A 22620-nucleotide genomic window follows, 5' to 3' on the forward strand; every position below is an offset into this window, starting at 1 on the left:
TTTGATTTTGTTCTAACCTCTTCTGTTCTTTGTTTCCCTTCTCTCTCTCCTAACTTCCTTAAATGTTCAGTGACTATTTAATATTTTCATCTGTTTCAAACCTTGCTTTTTTTCTTTCATTTTTTCAAAGCCACCCCATCAGACTCTATTTCACCCCCAAATGTCTCTCTTTCTCTTTCCCAACCCCCACATTTCTTTTATCCTCCCCATCCCCCATCAGCAGCGCTTTTGTTTTTCACCTCACAAACTATAAACAAAGAAATATTCACCCGCTCAAAACAACACAAACACTCAAGGACTGCAAAACATCAGTACAGATAAGTGCAGTTGTCTCTGCTCCTTTCTTGACCTTTGTAGGTTACAACAGCAACCAAGCAAATCTGTTGTTATGTTGCCCAAACTGGTGCAAGTCAGACCTGTGTCCAACAGTGTGTGTGTGAGAGAGAGAGATGTCCAAAGCTCAACATGGGTTAATGATGTTATTTGATGGCTGTAGACATGCACTTGCACTCTCAAACACCTGCACTTCCTCAAGTGACGTCACTTGCAATTTTTTTTAACTATTTATTTTATTTTATTTTATTTTATTTTATATAAATATATTTTTATTGAATCTCTCAAAATTTTACAACAGTAACAAGGTGGTAAGGATAAGAAAAAGCAACTAAATTACAATGCCACTTGCAATCATTTGCAATTGACGCAAATTGTGCGTGTTGCCAATAGAGACAAGACACTATGGTGGTTAACCAATTAAAACTAATTTATTACCATAACGTACAGGGTTCTGCAAGTCATCTGTAGGAGAAAAAGACAAGACTCGCAAATTCATGGCCCAGAACAACAGAATATAAATGCAATGCGCAAAGTCTTGTTAAGTGCATTCCTCCCTTAGAAAATGTATCAGGTTACGTATGTAACCATGGTTCCCTGAGAACCATGGGAATGAGAAGGGAATGAGACACTGCGTCCTCTAGGGGGCACTGTAGGGTAATGCTGTCAGCGTGACTCGTGTCTGAAGCCTACATACAAAAACAGCAATAACATTGGTCGGCGACAGCCTATGATGTCACTTTCCGGCGTGACCTGTCACTGCTGGCATACTGGCATATCACTAAGGGCGTGACCATAGTATAAAAGGCACCGGTAGAACACAACATCTGCTTCTTCGTCTGAAGCTTATGTCCGAAGCATGGCGACGAAACTAAAGGACGCAACGTCTCATTCCCTTCTCAGGGAACCACGGTTACATGCATAACCTGAGACATTCCCTTTTGAGGGAACATCGACCTGTGTCTTCTAGGGGGTGCTATGGGGAATGGTAGACCCAAGCTGCTATGCTGAGGGGAGTTTATGCCAACATAATGGCGAGCACTTAAGGGAGTTTCCCCTGAGACGTTGTGACAACTGTCAGTGACATTATCCCCTTTGCCAGAGGTCTGAGCTGTATACCCAAGACTTACCTGTAAGTGGTCAGAAATGCTGGACCCAGGGTAGAGCTCAAAGGCTTGGAATCAAAAGGAGATTCCTGTAAGGGGATACGGCTAAGTGCCTAGGATAAAACTATCCTTGCCTGTCACCCAGGGGTTACCGCTGACTCTGCATGGGTATGCTCAGGAACCGATTCACAGAACATGTGTAGTAACACCCTGTTCAAAGAAGCATAGGCAGAGTGGGGCCCAAGGTGGCCGGGGCCTAAACCAACAGAGAATGGGAATAAAGTCTAACGTGTAACCCATACCATACAGGATTTTAGACAAGCGCTCATAAGGTCACACTCAAAGGGGCTCCAGGTAATAGGCAGTGAGGGGAATCTCGGTTGCCCTGTCAGGGGCAATATTTAGGGCAAACCCAGGGGAGGGGAGCATCACTATGTCCAACTAGAACAGACAGCTCACAAGCCGCTAGTCATCTGATAATTCTGCCATGGAGCTGACACACCTGACCAGAGTAAGTGGTTAGTGCTTAGGAACAGGTTTCTAACTCCTGAGAAACAAGGAAGAACACTTGATCCGCCAGGGGTGGTGAGCTCTTAAAAAAGCCCCCTGCCCTCGGGCTAAGTAAGTAAACTCAGTTTGTTGCATGTTGGGAATATGGATATGAGAAGAGTACAGCTTTTTCCATACCTTCTCAATCTTTGTATGGAGATCGGGAAGAAATGGAAGACTCACTTGATGTGGGGGGTTATGGTCGGAAAGATAGCGTTCATCGAGACGACCCTGCAGCACCACCCTCCTAGTCCATAACCACCAGCAACTCATCATATGCAGGGCAGGAGGATTGAGAAGGCTCAGCCTCAGTTTCTTTGCCCTCGGACATCTCCTGCCTATTCCTGAGTAGAACCCAGCAGAGCACTAACTGCTGGATCAGATGATGTCAGGGAATCATCATCATCATCATCATCATCATCATCATCATCATCATCATCATCATCATCATCATCATCAAGCTTTTCAGCGCAAAAGGGAAAGCCCCTTTTTCAACTCATCGGATAGATCTGCCCGTGATCCCCACAAACTCATTCTCCTCAGTGCCTCGGCAGTGGCGGGTCCTGAGCTGCAATGGACTGCTCTCTTCAAATTTATCCACAGATTTCAGTCAGGGCTCTGACTTGGCCACTCCAGGACATTCACCTTCTTATCTTTAAGCCATTTTGTTGTTGTTCTGGCAGTATGTTTAGGGTCATTGTCGTGTTGGAAGGTGAATAACCTACTCATCTTCAGCTGTCTAGCAGAGGGACGCAGGGTTTGCTCAAGAATTTGGATGTAGATTTGCAGCATCCATTTTCCTTTCAATCCTGACCAATCGCCCAGTCCCAGCTGAAACACCCCCACAACATAATGCTACCACCACCATGCTTCACAGCAGGTATTGTGTGTTTTTGGTGGTGTGCTGTGTTTGCTTTTCGCCAAACATTGTGCTTGGAGTTTAGTTCAAAAAGGTCAATTTTGGTCTCATCAGACTATAGCACCTTTTGCCAGGAGGTATTAGACTCTTCCAAATGTGTGAGGCTTCTTTCGGGCCACCCTGCCATACAGGCCAGCATTGTGTAAAGCTTGGGAGACAGTTGTCACATGCACAGACTGGCCAGACACAGCCATAAAGCCTTGTAAGTCCTTCAAAGTCACCTTTGGCTTCCTGGTAGCTTCTCTTATCTACGTCCTCCTGGCTCCATGGATCTGTAGGCAATGTGCTGGTGGTGCCATACCCTGTTCACTTCTTAATAATGCTCTGAATAGTACTCCGAGGGATAGCTTGTTTTTGAAATGTTTTTGTAGCCTTTTCCTAAATTGTGCTTTTCTACAACTTTATCCCAGAGGTCTTTTGAAAGCACTTTCCCAACCATGGTGAATTCTTTTCCGTACCATGGACTACTAACACTGGAATCTTCAAGAAACAGCTTGCTTTATTCCGAAGTAATCAACACCACTACTATTGATGTCAGATGTGGCAGTTAGCCTGGTGTTTAATCTGGAAGTTGATTGCCTGCACCTGAGCAAGTTTATAATGATATAGTCTAAAGGGCTGATCACTTTACCAAACCAGGCATTTCACTGACTAATTTTTTTTATAATCCTCCAGAATTCTCCAAAATTATATTTTCACTTTAATGATGAGGGTTATAATGTGTACATGCAGTTCAAAAATGTAAGACTTAATTTTTAAATTTTATTTTCCAGGGTGTAACGTGACAAAAGGTAAGGTTTTTACAAGGTGCGATGGTTTTCTATAAGCAGTTTAGACACACACACACACACACACACACACACACACACACACACACACACACACACACACACACACACACACACACACACACACACACACACACACACACACACACACACACATGTTGGGTTTACATGTTTTATGGGGACATTTCATAGGCGTAATGGTTTTTATACTGTACAAACCGTACTTTCTATCGCCCTACACCTACCCTACACCTAAACCTAGCCCTCACAGGAGATTGTGCATACTTTTACTTCATCAAAAAAACTCATTGTGCATGATTTATAAGCCTGTTTCCTCATGGGGACCTGAGAAATGTCCCCACAAGGTCAAAATCTACTGGTATTCCTATCCTTGTGGGGACATTTGGTCCCCACAATGTGATGAATACCAGGTACACACATACACACACACACACACACACACACACACACACACACACACACACACACACACACACACACACACACACACACACACACACACACACACACACACACACACACATGTTGGGTTTACATGTTTTATGGGGACATTCCATAGGCGTAATGGTTTTCATACTGTACAAACCGTATTTTCTATCGCCCTACACCTACCCTATACCTAAACCTAGCCCTCACAGGAGATTGTGCATACTTTTACCTTATCAAAAAAACTCATTGTGCATGATTTATAAGCCTGTTTCTTCATGGGGACCTGAGAAATGTCCCCACAAGGTCAAAATCTACTGGTATTACTATCCTTGTGGGGACATTTGTACACACATACACACACACACACACACACACACACACACACACACACACACACACACACACACACACACGTTTGTTTTTGTGAATTGTGGGGACATTCCATAGACGTAATGGTTTTTATACTGTACAAACCGTACTTTCTATCACACACACACACACACACACACACACACACACACACACACACACACACACACACACATATATATGTTTAAGCACTATAGATACACACCTTGACCTCAGCGTTCCTCTTCTTCATCATCATTCAAAGAGTTTCGAACCATGTTCATCTGAAACTCAGCCATTTATCAGTGTGTACAGGCCCTCAAGTTACAGCAGCCCTCTAAATAGCATTAAGATGTTTTTGTGAGGAGCTTCACTTATCACCAACCTATTTTCCTTGCTGTCTTTTCAGAGACATACCAAATCCCGGGAAAACAGACTTCAGAGACACTCTAACCAAATGAAAACCTTTTATATCCCACAGAAACATGCACACAGCGTACAAGTGCCCTTAGAGAGATGCTTGCGTCAGCATGGTAGAAATTAAATGCATTATGTTTTCCCCATATTCCGCCTGCCTTATCTGTTGTGCTGCATATATATTTTTAAATAGCATTCATGGTCAAAATGTTGAACCCACAATCAAAAAAATGTTTCTCACGTGCAAAATAATCAACCATACAACATGCACATAAGTACTCTCAAACAATAAAGACTATTAAACAGGGCCTTGGGTGACATTTGCTAATTTTGCATCAATATGTTATTAGCCCGCCATCAAACTAGAGGAGGAGAAGATGACTTTTTGCTGCCAGTTCTAGTAATAATAGACATATTTTTTTTTTTTTTTTTGCTAATTTTAAAAATACATTGTGTCTAAATAAATAAATGTTGAATACATGCAAAAATTAAACAATTTGTCTGGTCGAGCTTTAGACATGCTCACAAGGCCAGATTCATTATTGCCAGCTTGCTAACATTCTTACATACTTGTACTTGTAAGTCATAACTACACTACAATTCAACTATGTAATCAAAATTTACCATTTATATTTTTGCATTTGGCAGACACTTTGATCCAGTACATCTTACAATGCAAGGCATGCATTTTGCCAGTCCTCGCTTTCCCTGGGAGTTGAACCCATAACCTTGGCATAACAAGCATCATGCTCTACATTTTGAGTGTTTTAAGTGTTTTTTTATAAATGATTTACCTGTGCACATCATTCATTTGTTTATTTATTTTTAAAAATTAGTTCCCACAGTGCAAAAAAAGCTTTTCTTACTTAGAATTTTTGTCTTGTTTCCATCCAAAATATCTAAAAATTCTTAAACCAACAAGTAAAAAGTAAAAATGATCAGAAAAAAACATCAAAAGTCAAAATTAAGTGAGTTTTATCTTAGAACAAGCTTAATAATCTGCCAATGAGGTAAGCAAAAATATCTTATTTCAAACAGAAAACAAGATTATTTTTCTTACTCCATTGACAGATTATTTTGCTTGTTTCAAGCATAAATGCAAGAAATTTTTACTTGTCTAGAAAATCTTTCCTGATTTAAGAATATTTAGATATTTTGGCGGGAAACAAGACAAAAAATCTAAGTAAGAAAAACATTTTTTGCAGTGCATGTAATCGTACATCCGCATTAGCTTTCTGAAAGTGTGTCATTCGTTAGCAGGAGCAAAGCTGTTCTCAGTTTACAGTGCGGCCCAGGCCCTTTCCAGTAAGAACTGCTGTGAAAACTGTCTCATCTCTTAGTAATAAATTAGTGCTGTGACAGCCAGACAAACTGCTACAGCACAAGAATAAGAACAGCACTGCTGAAAGAGCCTAGCCTTCAATCAAAGTCCATTCACAGAATAGCTGGGCTTTGTATGGACGCATGTTGTGCCTATTAATGAACGGACAAAGACGGCAGTTTTCTTGATTTATTTGTGGCTGCCATGGAGAGAGAGAGGTGGCGATGGGCAGGAATGCTATGCTGAGATGGGCTGGCGACAAATTATAAGCTAGGGCTGTCAGCGACATAACAAAATAAGTTACACAAATACAGATTTATTAAAGCCATACTTTTGAAAAAAAAAAAAAAAAAAAAAAAAAAAAAAACCTTAAAGGAATGACGATAAATGCAGTAATGGTTATTATATGTTGTGATTCCAAATGGTCCTTTGATAACAAACCCATTACCAATTACTAAACCTATTATTTAATGATCCATTGATAGCCAGTTACTTCCTTAATAAATTCAACAAATAACAAATTTATCAGATTCAAATACACTAACTTATGGATTTTATTCAGACAACCAGAGCTTTTCTAGACTTTGGTTGCCGGTTTAACAAAAAGTTTGCCATGCGGTCAGAGCTGTCTGTGGAGTGAGACTGAATCCCTCATTAGTGGTAGCAGATGTGATCCAGATGTTGTACAGAAAAGGCCAGGAAGAGTGTGATATATCTCAAGGGTTTAGAACTCTCTGTCAAAATAAACCTGAAATCAAATATATGGATATTTTGATCATTGTAGAGTTTTATTGCTTGCAAACTGAAAGCAAAGTTGCTTGGCAACTGTAAACAGAATACAATTAAGGTCAGATTCTGCAGCATATTCCACAATCTTAAGTGAGATTCCAGTCTGAATGCAGCATACATGTTCAATGTGAAGCAAAGTTCAGTTAAGGCAAATCATTTCACATTGTGGCCATCTTTAAAAGGCCTTTCGGCCAACTATGCAAGTACAGCTCCTATCTCTTATAAAAGCTATTCACCAAACTTACATATAAATTCCTTATTTGAAATCACTAATCAAATCTGACAACAACTGTCTCATGAATTGCATCTCAAATAGTGTTAAAAGAATTTATTTTTTTAGGCTAGACCAGCCAATGCACATGTGTCAGGACAATGATTGTTTCTAAGGCACTTTTATTGAGAAGGCAGAACTATTCAACCATATAGCACGTTACACTTTCTCACACACTGTAAAAAACAAAATTTTTGAGTAAACTTAAAATAATTTGTTTCCCTGCTGCCTTAAAATTTTAAGTTAAATCAATTCAATTTTAAGTTGACTAAACTTTTTTGAGTTGACTGAACTTAAAATTATAAGGCAGCCAGGTAACAAATTATTTTAAGTTGATTCAACAAATTTTTTTTTTTTTTTTTTTTTTTTACAGTGGATTCATAAGGAATATGAGTGCAATTTCTTTGTGTATCTGAAGACTTTGGTTTGAAAGGCACTGCAAATGGCAAAAGGAATAACTAAAAATTCAAAGAATGTGTCCAAAATGAGAACCTACAGAGAGCGTTTGACAGCAGATGAAAGTTGGATAAGATACAGCAAGGTCATTGAGGGGTGAGACTGACAGGTACAGCTCAACTCCACCAGACAGCCTGATGCAGGTATGAAAATAACAAAAATTCAGCTACAGCCTACAGGAAACTGTTTCGACAGCCTGACAGCGTCTGCCGAAGACTGCAGGATACATGTCAGAGGTGAGCAATGCTCTGTCTGCCATAATTCACTGGACACTATAACTGAAATCACAAACCGAAAAAGCAGAGAGTGCAGAGAGTAACTTATTACATTAATTTACATTTTATTATTATTATTTTTTTTAATTGGTTTGGTACTTTTCCACAAGCAAGTGGTACATTTTCAAAACTCTTAATTCTAATCTCCCAAAAAAAACCATCAAAAGTGCACTTATTTCTTTTCAAACATTTCAGAATATGTCTGCTTGAATTAATCATTAGCTAATGATTTGCAATGGTATCATTATGTTATGACTTTACTTGTTGAGTCATCACACAAAGATACACCACCACTGTGGTAATTCACATATGAATTTACATCATTAGTTAATAAAATAAGTTATTAGAGAATTAATACATTATGACACATTTAACTAATAACAATTTATTGATTGCTTAATGTATGAATCATATATAATGTTCATTAGTTGCTGATTAGTTGCTGTAGTAATCATTAATAAATGTTTTATTTCTTCATTAATTATACATTAACACGTGATTATCTGTGCATTAATTAAGCATAAATTAATGCATATTTGTGCACCAGTATTGTAAAGTGCTACGGAACATTTTAAATTGTTTTAGTACAATACGCACAATCACAAAATATTCTTTTCACTACATAAAGTAAGTGTTTCATCTATATAAGTGTTTCATTCACAGTAACTGCCTTTCATAAAGATCTTACAATCAAACTTTTAATTTGCATGATTTCTCATTCAGTTTAATACATGTGTCTATTAATTTAATCTAACTCATCTTACAGTTTTTTTCAATCGCTAACAAGCGCTTACCCATACTTCAGATACTTTTTCTAAACTCTTAACACAGACTCGCACCTACAAAACACAATTGGCCAAATGGATAATTTTCTTCTCAAAAATACATTTTGTTAAATATATACTAACTCAAAGAATAACACTTGTTTTCACTTCACAAGTTACATGCAGTCAATCAAAGTACACCAGGTTTTAAAATACTGGCTATTGTTGACATTACAAAAACTGCATAGACTTTTTATGTTTCAGTTTTACAGGTATTTGCATGCAAAACATGCAATCCACCGTTTTGGCACTAAATTTCTTGGTTGGGAACTGTCTGTCCACATGTACAGTAATGTTCACATTCAAAAGCATTCCAGTAAAAAGCAAATAAGTTTCTTTTTCTGTTTATTACAGGAGGTACATTAGAAACATGATATGATAGAACAGAAAAAGTTTTACTGTATTGCTTACAGTGAACAAAATATCCATGAAACACACAAGAGCATTCTGAACAAAACAAAACAAAAAACAAAAAAAACAACAGCAGAAAGCCCAGATAAAAAAAAGAGGGGGGGGGGGGGGGTCTAAAAAAAAAAGCACAAAATTACTGTATCTAATCTCTGCGATCTTGAAATGAATTGAATTGAGAATGAATGGTAATTTCCAATTCAATTCCTGGAATGGAATTGGATTTGGAATTGGAATGCCAGAAAACAGAATTGAAATCAAATAAATTCCAAAAAATTCGACTTGAGTTGCAAGTTTATAGTACATTACAGTTTTTTTCAGTCGCTAACAAGCGTTTGTCCAATCAGCTGTCACATTTTCAAAACTCTAAACACAATTAGCACAGCATCTGTCTTTTATGGCCATACCATTCACACATTTCATGTCGTTTTCACCCAATATGCAGTCAGTGAACACATTTCTACAATGCTTACATTTTCTTAACAGACAAGCTATACCTCCCAACAAAATTATGGATTGTTTTTGTAGTATTTACGAATGTTAACACACAACATCCCACAATAGCAAAAACAATATTCCAAACCTTAGATACAGTATAAAAACCTCTGCTTCTGCAATGATATCAGTTTAAAAACAATATCAATATCAAAATATATCTCAGCTGATAATAAACAAACAATTGAATAGCTGATTTATGTTGGGTAAATTGGGCCAACCACAGCAGATTCCAGTCTGGCTTAGACTCAGAGGCAGTCATTTTTTTCTATTACATTTACACTTATACAGTAAAATGAGGACTTTGAGGAGTGATGTTTTGGAAACAGGGTTGGGGTCAATTCAGGAATGAATTCAACAATTCCAATTCAAAGAAGGAAATGGAATTGGAATGGAATTGGAATTGGAATTCAACAACAATTACAGGAAACAGAGTTGGAATTGAATTGGAATTACAGGAAGTGGAATTCAATTCAGGGAAATTCCACTGAATTCCATTTATTGCTGTTTCTGAGCATCTGTGTGTGATTGCATTTAGAGACAAACATTTTAACTTTATTTATGATGCTTTACAAATACCAAGTAATGTATGAAATAGAGTTTTTCAAATGCAAGTGAATAAAAATGAGAACTGTACATTATGAATTAATAATTGAATGACAGTGGTGATAAGTTTCTGTATGTACTATACATTCAATATATGATTACCACATAATATATGTCTGAACTCACAAAAAAAATGAGTCATGTTCATTCATGTATTTCATTCACTTTTTATTGCATCGAATTATCATTTCCTGAAATTTGGCATGTGAAATGATCATGCTTAACATACTAAACATACAGTACTTTCTATTTCTTTTATATGTTTGTTGTTTATGTGATTTACAATATTTAATGTACTATAAACTTGCAACTCAAGTGGAATTTTTTGGAATTTATTTGATTTCAATTCTGTTTCCTGACATTCCAATTCCAAATCCAATTCCATTCCAGGAAGTGAATTGGAATTTACCATTCATTCTCAATTCAATTCATTTCAAGATCGCAGAGATTAGATACAGTAATTTTGTTCTTTTTTTTTAGACCCCCCCCCCCCCCCTTTATCTGGGCTTTTTGCTGTTGCTTTTTTGTTCAGAATGCTCGTGTGTGTTTCATGGATATTTTGTTCACTGTAAGCAATACAGTAAAACTGAAACATAAAAAGTCTATTCAGTTTTTGTAATGTCAACAATAGCCAGTATTTTGAAACCTGGTGTACTTTGATTGACTGCATGTACCTTGTGAAGTGAAAACAAGTGTTATTCTTTGACAGAATAATTTCATTTTGAGTCAGATTTCCAGTGTTTTGGTAAAGTTAGTGTGTGCAGAGAAAGATGTGTTCTATTTCGAAATGAAGAGTTAGTATATATTTAACAAAATGTATTTTTGAGAAGAAAATTATCCATTTGGCCAATTGTGTTTTGTAGGTGTGAGTCTGTGTTAAGAGTTTAGAAAAAGTATCTTAAGTATGGGTAAGCACTTGTTAGCGATTGAAAAAAACTGTAATACAAATGTTAACAAATGTCACCTTATTGTTACCACAATACCACATATAGCAGCAACTAGTGCATAAAGTGTAGACCACATATATGCTGAATGTGACTTTTGAAAATGGCAACCTCCCTGTATAGTAGGTTATATAAACAATATGTGAACAAAAGAATAGTTTGTCCAATTCACAGTTTCATAAAATAGTAGCAAAAGTATTCTTAAAAAGTCAAACTTATGCCCACAAAGAGCTGTCCAATTTATGAGGTTCTGAAATGCTTCCTTTGTAGACAGGAGACAGCAAAGCAACTTTAGGTTTCGGAAGCTATAGTTTCATCTTTATGCATCTGACTTTACTTGCTTCATTGTGAACCAGTGTGAATGTAATATGTATGTGTAACTGTAAGAGGGCAACGCTAGAGCACAGCTTCAATCAATATAATGAAGACTGCAAAGAGAGATCAACTTCTGATACATGCAAACAATTTGTGTGTTTTGCTAATTCATTTACAAGTTATTTACAAGTTATTAGTTAATGATGAACTAATCATTTACAAAACATGACTATGCATTCATAAGTGATTAATAAGTGATGTGTTAGTATTTTTATATATGTTTTGTAGATTAAGTTATAAATCATTTACAAGTGATAATGATGAACTTATAATTTGCAAAACATGATTATACGTTCACAAATGATTATTAAGTAATAGGCTGACAATTTACAAATCTGTAGTAATTTATCTTAAAAAAGTAGCATACTATATCATGAAATAATCAAACAGATCCTTAGTAAGTGGTTAATACGTTAGTAATTAATATATTGTCACTTAAAAATAATTAAAATATCAATCATTTAAATGTTTATCCTTCACTGAAGATCGCATCATGAATAAATCATTTACAACACTTTCTGCATTCCCTAATCTAAAGTGTAAACAATTCATCAGTTGTAAATGTTTTACTAATTTTTCAAAGGTCTTTCACACAGTGTGTATACCCACCTGACACCCACACAACCTGGAACCGGCGGTTTGTAAAACATTTACAACTGATGAGTAGTTTACACTTTAGATTAGGGGATGCAGAAAGTGTTGTAAATTATTTATTCATTATTTATTCATCAACAGCTTTTGAATACTTTGTAGTGTGAATACTGCAATATAAGGGCTGACTGGTGAGGGTAAAGATGTTTTATAACGCCCTAATCTGCTTATTGTTTTCTTTAAAAAGAGACCTACCTTAGATCCAAAGTGTTCATGAATTACAATTTAAGTTTGGCTAAACTTAAAAAATGGGGGGTGACAGTAAAGGGGTTAACTAGTAATTTTTAACCATTTACTAAGGATCTGTTTGATTATTTCATGATTTTTCAGATAATGCCATTTTTCAGATAATTTATGACAGATGGGTAAATCGTTAGCATAGTACTTACAATAAAATGAACATATCACTTATTCATAATTTATAAACACATAGTCATGTTTTGTAAATAATTAGTTCATCATTAACAAATTCTTTGTAAATTAATTTGTAAATGACTTGTAAATTAATTAACAAAACATACACAAATTGTTAGCATATCACTTAATTATCATTTGTGAATGTTTTGTAAATGATTATTTCATCATTAACCAATCACTTATAAAAGACTTACAACTGAACGTTATTATAAAGTGTTACCACTAAGTCTGTATTTGCAAAAGCTACAAAGTGTGGAAGGGCAAAGTCAAATCCTACAGGCTTTTAATGCAGCATTCGTAACTCAATTTATCAAGCTTTGCTTTGTAGCAGCAGAACCTCTTCTATGGCCAACAAAGCAAACAAACAACTTGTCAGAATTACATCACGTTTCATGTGGTCAGTGTAAATCCCCAATGTTCTAAAAGTGTGGTCACATTTATCATTGTTCAGTACAGCCACATCCAGTAATGCAATTTGTGAATTAAAAAGTTGGAGGAGGAAAAAACAAAAAATGAAAAGAGGAAGACACCAGGCCTGCAATTCTCCAATTGTATTAAACCGAGACATAAGAAAGGGTCTCCCCAAAGAAATACTTATAACAGGAACATGCTCAGCAGCAATAACTGTGACATATACCTTAATTGAGCTTAATTGAGAAAAATCCAACACTGAACCTACAGGGCAGTTGTCACAAACGGGACGACCAAGAGTGAGGATCCAAATGCAAGGCTTTATTAGGATAATCGTAGACAGACAGACAGGGTCGAAATCACCAGCAAACATCAACAGCGAAGATAATCCAAGTTCGTAATCCAATAAACAAGCGTGGGTCAAAAGCCAGGTGAGCAGTCCAAAGCAAACAAATGAAATGAAAACAAGAAACAGGGAACTATGGCTAAGACTGAGAAAACAAAAACAGAACTATGGCTAGGGCAAGGGGAAAACAACAAAGAAACTAGGAAAACCTGGGAACGAGGAATAACGCTTGGTAAAGTCCGCAAATGCAAATCAATACTTCGCAGTGAGAGTGTGTGTGTAGCTGGCTTTTATGGAGGACAGACAGGAAGTAACCAGCGAAGCAGCAGAGGGAGCAGCAACAGTCTGTGAGGGGCAGGGCTCCCTCTGCTGGCCTGGTGTGACATAGCCCCCCCCCAAGGAGCGGCTTCCAGACGCTCTAAAAAACAACAGGAAGAAACAGTCCAGGGGAGCGGTGGGGGGGCCAGGAGACTGAGGCAGAACAGGTTGGGCAAAGACCCTCCAGAGCAGAGCAGGAGATTCAGGAGCCCTCCAGGGCAGAGCTGGAGGCAGAGCAGTCCTTTGAGGTGGAGCAAGAGTCTTAGGAGCCCTCCAGGGCGGAGCAGCCCTCCGGGGCGGAGCAGGAGGCTTAGCGACCCTCCGGGGCAGAGCAGGAGGCATAGAAGCCCTCCAGGGCGGAGCCGAAGGCGGAGCAGGAGGCGCAGGACCCCTCCGGGGCGGAGCAGGAGGCGGAGGAACCCTCCAGGGTGGAGTAGGAGGCGCAGTAACCCTCCAGGGCGGAGCAGGAGGCGGAGCGGCCCTCCGGGGCGGAGCAGGAACCCTCCAGGGCGGATCAGGAGGAGCAGGAGCCCTCCAGGGCGGATCAGGAGGCGCAGGAGCCCTCCAGGGCGGAACAGGCGGCCGCATCAGGGACTGGGACCTGGGGAGAGCAGAGACAGAGGAGGCAGACAGAGCAAGGAGAGAAGTAGAGAATTCGTAGGAGCACGCTGCTTCCATAGCCGTGACTAGGCAGACAGGAACTTCAGGAATGGCTGTCGTGGTCGTGACAGAGACGACAGGGAGCCTAGGCCGAGCAGGCAGAGCAAGGAGTCTAGACGGAACAGGCAGAGCAGGGAATCTAGGCGGTGCTGGCAGAGCGTGAAGCCTTAGCGGTGCTGGCAGAGCGTGAAACCTTGGCGGAGCGGGCAGAGCGTGAAGCCTTGGCGGAGCGGGCAGAGCGTGAAGCCTAGGCGGAGCGGGCAGAGCGTGAAGCCTTGGCGGTGCTGGCAGAGCGTGAAGCCTTGGCGGAGCGGGCAGAGCGTGAAGTTCCGCTATGTACGCCACCTCCGAAGGAGGTATAGGCGCAGCGGACCTGCGTGCAGAAGAGCTCTCCAGAGCAAACTTGTGGGCAGACTCATGGGCAGAAGAGGCCACTGGGGCACAGTGTGCAGCCCACACACTCAAAATGGCGATTGCCATAATAGGTAATGCAGTTGGCAGAGGAATGCCCTCCGGGTCAGTGGACGTGAGGCTTGGGAGCGTTGGCTCTGCGTGACTTGGGAGCGTTGGCTCTGCATGGCTTGGGAGCGTTGGCTCTGCATGGCTTGGGACCGGTGGCTTGGGTGAAACATGACCTGGCTCAGGGTGTTCGGGTGAGTCGTGATCTGGCCTGGAAGGAACTGCTGTGACTTGATTGGGCGTGACAGGAGTAGCAGTGACTTGACTTAGCTTTGAGGGAGTGGTTGTGACTTGAGTTGGCTCTGGGGGAACAGCTGAGACTTGACCTGGTCTTGCTGGGACAGCGGCGGCTGGACATGATTCAGGAGATACTGCTGTGTCTTGATGTGACTCTTGAAGTGGAGTCGTGTCTTGATTTGACTCGACATGAACAGTGACTGTGACGTGACTTGTCTTGGCAGGACCGGCGGCTGGTACAGGTTCAAGAGAAGCAGACATGGAATGAACAGGCTGTGGCTTGGCTGATGTGAGCGCTGTCTTGGCAGACGAGACGTTAGTAGACGCTTGTTTGGCTGATGTGGCGTTAGCAGATGCTGGCTCGGCTGATGTGGCGTTAGCAGGCGCTGGCTTGGCTGACGTGGCTTTAGCAGATGCTGGTTTGGCTGGCGTGGTGTTGGCAGATGCTGCCTTGACTGACGTGGTGTTAGCAGGTGCTGGCTTGGCTGACAGTAAGGGACCAGCTGAACGAGCTGACAGCAGTGGGGGGTCCTCCAAGCTAGACATTAGTCTCTGATACGTCCTGGAAGGGTGAGAGTCTGACGCTGTAGCCACCATGTTAATAACAGACTCAGGTATGGCGGCCATCTTGCGTGCAGGTTCAGGCGTGGCGGCCATTTTGTGTGCAAGCATGGGCGTGGCGGTCATCTTTGCAGCAGGCTCTGGCGTGGCGGCCATCTTTGCAGCAGGCTCTGGTGTGGCAGCCATCCTTGCAGCAGGTTCTGGCGTGGCGGCCATCCTTGCAGCAGGCTCTGGCGTGGCGGCCATCTTTGCAGCAGGCTCTGGCATGGCAGCCATCTTTACAGCAGGCTCTGGCGTGGCGGCCATCTTTGCAGCGGGTTCTGGCGTGGCGACCATCTTAGCAGCAGGCTCTGGCGTGGCGGCCATCTTTGCAGCAGGCTCTGGCGCGGTGGCCATTCTGACCGGGAACTCAGGAACGGAAGCCATCTTATGAACGGGCCTTGGAACGGCGGCCATCTTGTGAGCAGGGTCTGGAAGAGCGGCCATTTTGCGAACAGGATCAGGAAGGGCGGCCATTTTGGGTGCAGACTCAGGAAAGGCGGCCATCTTATGAGCTGACTCGGGAAGGACAGCCATCTTGAAAACAGGCTTTGGGACGGCGGCCATCTTGTGAACAGGCCTTGGGATGGTAGCCATCTTGGGGGCAGACTCTGGAGTGGCGGCAGCCATCTTGTGATCGGGTTCGGGGATGGCGGCCATCTTGTGAACAGGCTTGGGGGTGGCAGCCATCTTGTGAACAGGCTTGGGGATGGCGGCCATCTTGTGATCGGGCCTTGGGGTGGCAGCCATCTTGTGAGAGAAGTCAGACGTGGTAGATTTCTTGTGAGCTGGGTCCAATCGGGTGACCATCTTGAATGCGGACTCAGGAAGGATGGTCATTCCGAAAGCTGATTCGGGAAAGGCGGCCATTTTGTGAACGGGCTCCTGAAAGGCAGACATCTTATGAACAGGCTTTGAACTAGCAGACATCTTGTGCTTGGGCTCGAAGCTAGCAGACGTCTTGTGCTGTGGCTCGAAGCTAGCAGACATCTTGTGCTGTGGCTCGAAGCTAGCTGACATCTTGTGCTGTGGCTCGAAGCTAGCAGACATCTTGTGCAGAGGCTCTAGGCTGGCAGACATTTTGTGCTGTGGCTCTGTGAGTTCCATCATGCACGGAGAACCAGATAACAACAGCGCATAATCAAAAAAGTCCTTCAGTGTACATCTGAATTCCCCTCCAGGCAGCATTGATCTTGTTGGCTCATTCAGTCCCATACGGAATAAGTCCTTGAGGTAAACCTCATCAAAAAATGGTATTTTATGCAACAACTCACTGAAACGGCGAACATATTCCTTGACCGGGCGATCTTCCTGTCGGAGGAGCAGGAGTTGGTCGAACGGGTCCATGTTGTGATGCTGGTGGTGAATAAAGCCGCTGGATCCGGGTGTGGCGAAGTATTCTGTCACAAACGGGACGACCAAGAGTGAGGATCCAAATGCAAGGCTTTATTAGGATAATCGTAGACAGACAGACAGGGTCGAAATCACCAGCAAACATCAACAGCGAAGATAATCCAAGTTCGTAATCCAATAAACAAGCGTGGGTCAAAAGCCAGGTGAGCAGTCCAAAGCAAACAAATGAAATGAAAACAAGAAACAGGGAACTATGGCTAAGACTGAGAAAACAAAAACAGAACTATGGCTAGGGCAAGGGGAAAACAACAAAGAAACTAGGAAAACCTGGGAACGAGGAATAACGCTTGGTAAAGTCCGCAAATGCAAATCAATACTTCGCAGTGAGAGTGTGTGTGTAGCTGGCTTTTATGGAGGACAGACAGGAAGTAACCAGCGAAGCAGCAGAGGGAGCAGCAACAGTCTGTGAGGGGCAGGGCTCCCTCTGCTGGCCTGGTGTGACAGCAGTGAATTAGATTCACTCCATGCTGCACCAAGACGTAAAGAAACACCACTTCAAAGCTTAGAGACACCTTAAAGAGGGGGTTTTCTCTAGTGAGATGTCAAGAACAAGACAACTAATGGAAGGCAGACTTTGTCTTTCTGAACTCTCCATGAATCAAGACATACCCTGTGTTCTGTAAACAAGATATGCGGAACATGAGCGAGACAAAGCATGCACAATGAATCTCCCCGGAAATGGAGCGTGCAGCAAAACTCGTTGGACAGAATCCGGTGACCATCTACACTCTTGTGTGGTTTTTAATGCATTTCTGTGGGGGGCCTGACCTCCATTTCTGGCCCAACACATCAGGAATGGCCCTAAGCAGGACCCCACCAAGCCTTAGCTGTCAGGTCAATGTGCATGAGAAGGCTCATACAGGTGCATCTCAATAAATTAGCCTCAGTCCATTCCGTGTAAAGTTCACCCAAATTCTTGAATCGATTTTGCTTGACATGCCTCTCAAGGCTGCGGTTGTCTTGGTTGGTTGTGTATCTTTTTCTTTCACACTTTTCCTTCCACTTAATTTTCTGTTAACATGCAATGAATGTTTGTGGCTTACCCTCCTTGTGAAGGGTGTCAATGATTGTCTTCTGGACAACTGTCAGATCAGCGGTCTTCCCCATGATTGTGTAGCCTAGTGAACCAAACTGAGAGACCATTTTGAAGGATCAAGAAATCTGTCACACCAGGCCAGCAGAGGGAGCCTTGCCCCTCACAGACTGTTGCTGCTCCCTCTGCTGCTTCGCTGGTTACTTCCTGTTTGTCTGCAGTAAAAGCCAGCTCAGCACACACACACATCGCTAAGTATTGATTTGCATTTGCGGACTTTACCAAGCGTTATTCCTTGCTCCCAGGTTTTCCCAGTCTCCTTGTTGTTTTCCCTAGCCATAGTTCTGTTTTTTTGTTTTCCCAGTCTTAGTCATAGTTTTCTAGTTTCTTGTTTTCATTTCATTGTTTCCTTTGGACTGCCCACCTGGATTTTGACCCACACTTGTTTATTGGATTACGCTATTGGATTATCTTTGCTGTTCATGTTTGCTGGTGTTTTCGACCCTGTCTGCCTGTCTACGATCATCATAATAAAGCCTTGCATTTGGATCCTCACTCTTGGTCGTCCCGTTTGTGACAAAATCTTTGGAGGTGTTTTGAGTTGATTAGCTGATTGGCATGTCACCATATTCTAATATGTTGAGATAGTGAATTAGTGGGTTTTTGTTAAATGTGAGCCAAAATCATCACAATTAAAAGAACCAAAGACTAGTCAGTCTGTGTGCACTGAATTTATTTAATACAAGTGTTTCACAATTTGAGTTGAATTACTGAAATAAATTAACTTTTCCACGACATTCTAATTTATTGAGATGCACCTGTATAGTGAATTTGCAACCCCAATCTTTGGACAGGAGCACCAAGGACGCAGAATCATTCTTCTGGTTCCCTCAAGGCATGTTGTGCGTAGGGAGAACAAAAATGGTTTACCAGAGGGAATAAGCTAAAACTTATCAATGACAGCAGTCACTGTGTCCCCAAAAAGTTTTATTCTTATTTCAAATTCAGTCATTTTTAGTTTATCCTAAAAGTTTACTTCAATCACTTTAAAAAACAACAGAAGCAGTCATTACATTATAATATGTACAATACTGTTTTAAGATTAAAAAGCTATCTTTAGTTAATTGCATTTAATATAAATTTAAACGGAACCACCTGCATTTAATTACAATTAAAATACTGTTCACATATATTTAAAGTATAGTATTTCTGTTAAAAGTACTTTGAAAGCATACTAAAGGGTTTTTCTTTAACAAGGGATCTTTTGTCAGGAAGAAATGTAAAAAATGCAGTACATGCCAATATCTCTGTGAGAATCCTATATCTGCCCAAACAACCTCCCCCCCCCCCCCAAAAAAAAAAAAAAAAAACAAACAATAGATTTATAGATTTATAATTCCCTTCTATATATCTTGGTTGCCTCCACACTGACACCACACCAAGACTTCCTAATTACATTCTTTTGCAAACATGCTGTGACAACTAGTTCTCACTAATTTACAGAATAAAATACCCAATGCAAAACATCCCAATACACCATTGAGCTCAATGTCAAGCACAGACAGTAATCATTTCACAATCACTGTGGTTAATACAGCACTGGTTAAGCCTTAGACTGGCCACATTAGATCCCCAACTGTAATTAATGAGAGTTAGGTCTCTTAAAGCAGAAAATTTCACTTCTAGATTGAACGACTTTCTTTCTGTATCAATAATTAATCTGTCCTTCACTGCAGCAATGCCTCACTGAGAGAGAAAGAGAGGCCATAAAATCAAGTATGTCAGTCTTTTTGTACTGTCATATTGAATTGTGTTCACACTTCCTTTGCCTCACTCTCTTGCTTCTTCTCCTCCAATTTCTCTATTACACCAGGGTGATTATCTAGAAACTATGTCATTTGTATCCTCAGAATCACATAATTTGCCATAATTAACTAGTTTGAATTACTGTCTCTAAAGTCTTTGAAAATAAAATTTGAGAGAAATGTGTTTGTTCTTCTGCTTTAACCCCATTTCACTTTGAAAATTAGTTTCTCTTACAGACTAGTCAATCTTTTGTGTATGTACGTAAGATAACTCACTCTTGATGATTGATGAATTGAACTCAATTTTGATGATTGACACTGTAACCATAGCTATGTTTTGCTATCTCTCGCGTTTGGTATCCACTGTTTTTGATGATTATCATTATTGTGCTAATTTATTTAATTGTTTACATGCCCGAAACCAGCTCCAGCATAAGGCTAGCGAAGCTATCTACACTGTATGATGAATAAATCTCTTACAACACACTGCACACGTCCATGGTGCGGCTCTGATGCGGACACCGATGATCGTCACCCTAGTCAATGCTTGTGTTTACATCAGACACGGCTCCACATGTGTTTCAATCCTATTTACTGCACACGTCAACGGCGCGGCTCCAGCACGGCTACAGGAGCAGTTTGCGGACACTTTAGTCAATGCTTGCGTTTATGCGAGCAGCCTTGTGGCTCGCTGAAGCATCCCAGAAGCGGCTGTCTATGCTACATCACTAAAGTTAGACGAATCCACCACCTCATCCCTACCCACCCACCAACGATTCAAATTTCCGTAGGCAAGATTTATTTGAATGATATTCTAATGGACTGTATTGTTGTCACGAAAATCCTCATGTTTCTGGTTGTTTGTCTTTGTTTTGCACTGGTCATTTGGTTTCTCCCTCTGTCTTCCCCCGTCTGTTGTTGATCATTTGGTTTAGTCCTTGTTTAATCATTATCTGTATCACCTGTCTTTGATTATTAGTCATCTGTGTCACCTGTGTTTGTAATCAGTCTCACCCTTTATAAGTCGTTTCCTTTTCCATTTGCTTTGTGTCGTCTTGAAGTTATGTTTACTGGTCTTTGTGCTCTTCAAGTTGATGTTTAATAAACACGTTCATTGGATCGACTTCTGTTCATCTCGAGTCATCACTCTAACGCCTGCCACCACCAGTAAACCCTGACAATTGTGACATGATAGCATCCGGAAAACAAATGCTGTAGTCAAATGGAGCCATTTGTTGTAGTTCTTGAAAAGGGATTTTTCAAAAACAAAATTTCTCCCTTTGGAGTGGACTTTGAGATTTGTAAATTTGTAGATGTTTTTTATGCCCAAACATACACAACACACACTGGCTAAAATTCAAAAAGCATATTAGGACCCCTTTAAAGGCTTGTTGCCTTATTTGCCTTTTTTTTTCATCTTGCCCCACAACTCTGATATGCATTTAAAACGTTTTTAACAACTAGCTGTTCGGTTCTGTACACACTGTTCAGTCACTCATATAAATGACTGAACTGTTTGTTTACAGAACAGGATTAAGCACTTAAAGTTAAATTGACAATCAAATTAAGCTGAAGTGTATACGTGGCCTGTATGTCTTGTGGTCTTGCAGTCTAAACTGTACATGTTAGAGTGGCGGGAGTTTCTCCAAAGCATGCATCATCCAAGATGAGATGATCAACATACACCACACACATGCACACAAGTCAGTGATGCTAATGAGCTGTAATATGAGATTAATGAGACATTGAGCAGCAAGTCAATCCTGTAATATAGAACCTCCCTTTGCTTGAAGGACTCTACAAGAATAGTGTCAAAATGCTGTTAATGCTCTCTTCAGGTGCTGGCACACTGGTTTAGACATTTGTGAATGATGGCAGAACATGCACTAAACGAATGTTGTCGGTCTTACCCACAGGAGATGGGCTTCCTCTGCTGTTGAGGGTGTTATGTGTCTGCGTTGGGGAGGGCAGGTTTAGGGAGCTGATGACTGATGGAAACAGGAAGGGATAAACTCCCGCTCTGTAGCGCCTCATCTGGACGAGCGTGGAACTACAGCTGGACGCTGGGGTTCGGCTCACCGTCTTCATTCCTCAGGGAGGACGAAGGTAAATTAGAAAGGATCAGGGTTCATTCTCTTCAAGGCAGATGTGACGTATTTCCTCATCTCCATCGGAAAAATCCTCTAAAAGGCTCTTAGCGTGCCAGGGGGCAGAACTGCATGATATTCTCCTCCAGAGTACACCAATCACAGCACATGACTGGGCCTGCTGTCACACGGTGGCATTGCTTCTAGTAGTACATTAATCTGAAACACATTAAGATTTCTTGTCAACATTTGAAGGTAATAATTGATTAAGCTATTGATGTTCTTAAAAAGTCAAGTGTGTAATTTCTGCGGCACTAGACAGAGTATACACACTCCCCCTTCAGACCCATTAGCCGCTTTTTCCACTGTCGGGCCAGTGCGAGCCAGTGCTAAGAGCGTGCTGGGCGGGGCCAATGGCCTCGAGTCGCAAGCACCAAGGCCAAAAGTAAGCTGCGTTTCCACTATCGAGCCAGTAGCCTCGCTGCGCAAACCTAAAGCCCGCCCTTTAC

At 41.1% G+C, this 22620-nt stretch overlaps 1 protein-coding gene across 1 annotated transcript in view; it reads right to left on the minus strand.

Moving 5' to 3' along the window:
* Positions 1-22112, minus strand: part of LOC141289315 (retinoic acid receptor beta-like) — a 169158-nt gene extending 147046 nt beyond the window's left edge. The window contains exon 1 of the mRNA XM_073821436.1: positions 21935-22112. Within this exon, the coding sequence (XP_073677537.1) occupies positions 21935-22112 (178 nt within the window). The remainder of the gene's footprint in view (positions 1-21934) is intronic.
* Positions 22113-22620: the final 508 nt, after the last annotated feature.

Source organism: Garra rufa, chromosome 17 (assembly GCF_049309525.1).
Source record: "Garra rufa chromosome 17, GarRuf1.0, whole genome shotgun sequence".
Taxonomy (NCBI): Eukaryota; Metazoa; Chordata; class Actinopteri; order Cypriniformes; family Cyprinidae; genus Garra; species Garra rufa.